The sequence below is a fragment of the Cucurbita pepo genome, unplaced genomic scaffold (genome assembly GCF_002806865.2).
Source record: "Cucurbita pepo subsp. pepo cultivar mu-cu-16 unplaced genomic scaffold, ASM280686v2 Cp4.1_scaffold000621, whole genome shotgun sequence".
Lineage (NCBI taxonomy): Eukaryota > Viridiplantae > Streptophyta > Magnoliopsida > Cucurbitales > Cucurbitaceae > Cucurbita > Cucurbita pepo.
In genome coordinates this window covers 14575-17731 of record NW_019646847.1, presented here as the reverse complement: position 1 = coordinate 17731, position 3157 = coordinate 14575, and the positions used below count along the sequence as shown (strand labels likewise).

General features: G+C 36.0%; 1 protein-coding gene across 1 annotated transcript; it reads right to left on the bottom strand.

Annotated features, from left to right (window-relative positions):
- Positions 1-162: 162 nt before the first annotated feature.
- LOC111785647 (pathogen-related protein-like) lies at positions 163-2113 on the bottom strand. The gene is made up of 4 exons (XM_023666022.1): positions 1985-2113; positions 1779-1911; positions 1137-1435; positions 163-490 (listed from the first exon to the last, which is right to left on the bottom strand). Exons 1-4 carry the CDS (start codon positions 2102-2104, stop codon positions 338-340), a joined length of 705 nt encoding a protein of 234 aa, XP_023521790.1. The 5' UTR covers positions 2105-2113; the 3' UTR covers positions 163-337.
- Between the last annotated feature and the right edge of the window lie 1044 nt (positions 2114-3157).

Below are 3157 nucleotides of genomic sequence, written 5' to 3'. Positions count from 1 at the left end.
AGAACAAATTATTTCAATAGATATAATCATTACATACTAGTCTATCAGAGATCGTTCATTATTACAACTGTGTCAAAAGTCCGTTTTACCCCTATAATATATTATATATTTCGAAAATGATTTCTAAGTTCTAATAAACAATTTCCCCTAACAAACTAAACATGATACCAAGAACAACTTATTATCATTGATATGTAATAAGAACCGACAGAAAAAGGGTACAATTAACAAACATAACAACGTAAGAACTGAATCCAAAAACACTATAACATAACATAACACATTTTATTTCGGACCAACTTCTGTTGGGTTTGTGTTTGTGTTTGTGTTTGTGGAGCTACTTTGGTTGATTGAAGAGTGGACAGGCAGAGGCAGATGAATCAGCTGTTTTGGATTCTGAAGCTGTTTTTTTGCCTTTCAAAAGACTTCCAAATAGCTCAGCTGGATCAAAGAACACATGAACTTCTTCAACCTTCCATGATGAATCTACCTGTGCAAATAAATGTCATCTTTAATATAATCTTTAAATGAAGGGATTTAGAACGTCGTAAGTAAACGTGAGATACCACATCTGTTGGAGAAGAGACCGAAACATTCTTTTATAAGGATGTGGAAGCCTGAAATGGAAAGCCTAAAGAAGACAATATCTACTATCGGTGGACTTGGACTGTTACAAATTGTATCAAAGCCAGACATCGGGCGATGTGCCACTAGACACGAGGCAATGTGCCACTGGACAAGAAAGAACGTTGGGTCCCAAAGGAGTGTAGATTGGGGGGTCCCACATTGATTGGAGAAGGGAACGAGTGTCAGCGAGAACACTGAGACCCGAAGGGGGGTGGATTGTGAGATCCCACATCGGATGGAGAGAAAAACAAAACATTCTTTATACGAGTGTGAAAACCTCTCCTTAGCAAACACGTTTTAAAAACCTTGAGGGGAAGCTCGAGAGGGAAAGTCAAAAGAGAACAATATTTGCTAGTAGTGGACTTGAGCTGTTACAGTTCAATTGTCATTATGTTATGATCAAATGAGTCGATAAGGGCACAAACTAACCGAAACATTCATGAGCGTGACGTTAAATATGTTTAGGGATACATTTGACAAGAAGGGTCGTTATTGAATCTCGACGTTACCTTGAGAGTTCCCATGCCGAAGAACTCGAGCATTTCTAGAGTAGGGGAATGAGCTTTATAGGGCCCTTCAAAGAAACCCCAATGCCTAAACTTGTAGGCAATCAAAGGAGGAGGAGAATAAACCTGGAGAAGTTCCCATGCAAACCCTCTTGGAAAACATGTCTTAAAGTCATTATAAGTTGATTCAAATGTCTCTTCCTTTGCTTTGAAGTAATGGAATTCCTCTGGTAGAGAGCTCTTCAGCATTGCATTGAAGCTTCCAAGCCTCACTGCTTCTTCACCTGAGAGCCCCTCTCTTCCTACACTACCAAACACAACAAATTCACTAATTCATCATCTAATCATCCATTAATTACAAGTAATTAAGGGCTTTTACGAGTCGAGTTAGGTTAATTTTATGATATTTTAGACCCGACTTAGGCAGAGACTTGTTTTTTTTTTTCGTACTTTTCTGATTTGGGTTTTTCCTTTCGGGCTTCTCTTAAGGTTTTTAAAACACGTCGGCTAGTGAAAGGTTTCTACACCCTCATAATGAAGGGTGTTTCGTTCTCCTCCCCAACCCATGTGAGATATCACATTTTTGATCGAACATAAGAGGCTAAATTAATTGAAACATATTTAACGTAACAAAATTAGCATTACCGTTGATATAAACTACGAATTTTTTAGGGTTTATGGTCTTGAAATCTTGTGATCTTGTCATGTAAGCTAACTCAGCGTGCATTGATTTTACGATATTCTGCACGGTTTCTTCGAGAGATCCTTTCGGCCAAACCTACGACGAACAAAAAAAATTAAGAAACAAAGATGATATTAGATCTGGCAAAGAAAAAATGAAAGAAGAGAACCTTTGTTCTTCCATGTTCAAAGAGCTTGTTAGCAGCTTCATAATTTGGGGGCTTGCCCATCCTCCATTGAACCTTTGGAGCCTCCAAATGTAAGGAAAGTGTGTGCTTTTCAGGACCCATAATGGCTTCCTTAGAGCTCATGTTTATGGATTCCATTTGCTTCAACCAAATTGGCCAAGCTGTGATGATGAACTGAGTAGCCAAGTTATGGGGCCTTTTATAGGACGATCTTTGTTTTAAGATGAGAATGAATATTGAGTTAACGATCTTATATCGTCATGGTGAGTTAGGTTGTTCGGTCGAGTCAGTTTTATGGATCTAAGATCCGAACCAAACTCATTATGTTTAGACCAAAGTGATTCAATCTACCATAAAATTAAAATTAGATATGTTCATTTAACATCGGGAGTTTAGAGACCCACCCTGATTGGGGTGGAGAATCCAACTTTAAACACGGAATGAAGAGAGATGAGAGATATTTCTTCTCGCTACTACATTGAATAAGTTAATGAAATTGGACGATGTCAGTATAAAGATATCAAGTAAAATTACATTAATTATTATTTATTTATTAACCTACTCTAAAAATTAAATAAAACTATTAATTAATTAACTAATTAATAGTAAATTAAGTGGAATTTATGTAATTAAATAGTTTGGTTGAAGTAACATTTTGAAGAAAAAAAATTAGTTATCGCGTAAATTAATAATTTTTATCAATCCAAATTCTAAATGAAGTATTTAAAAATACTTAATAAGTGAACTCACTATTTCTAGGTGTGTTTGGATGCGCATATAATACTTTACTAATAGTCTCCCTACATGCACGTGGACCTACTAGGTGATTACCCTATCTTCATAAACCCTAAGCCACGATGTGGGCTTGTGCAGTCACGCAGTCGAACAATGAAAAGAAATAGGACTCAAAATCAATTTTATAAGTACGTGTCTACAATATATGAAGAGAAGTAATCACTGCTCGATGTACACACAACATGCATGAGGTCCCGCATAAAATCATGGTTTAGTAAGAAGAGACATACAATACTTCCATACTGTGAAATCTTGGAAAAGTAAAAAAATGACAATATCTTATTTACAGGGTGTTATTTTAACAAAAATATTCAAACACGTAACATAGGTTTAGCAAACTCACTTTATTTTTTTTTTTTT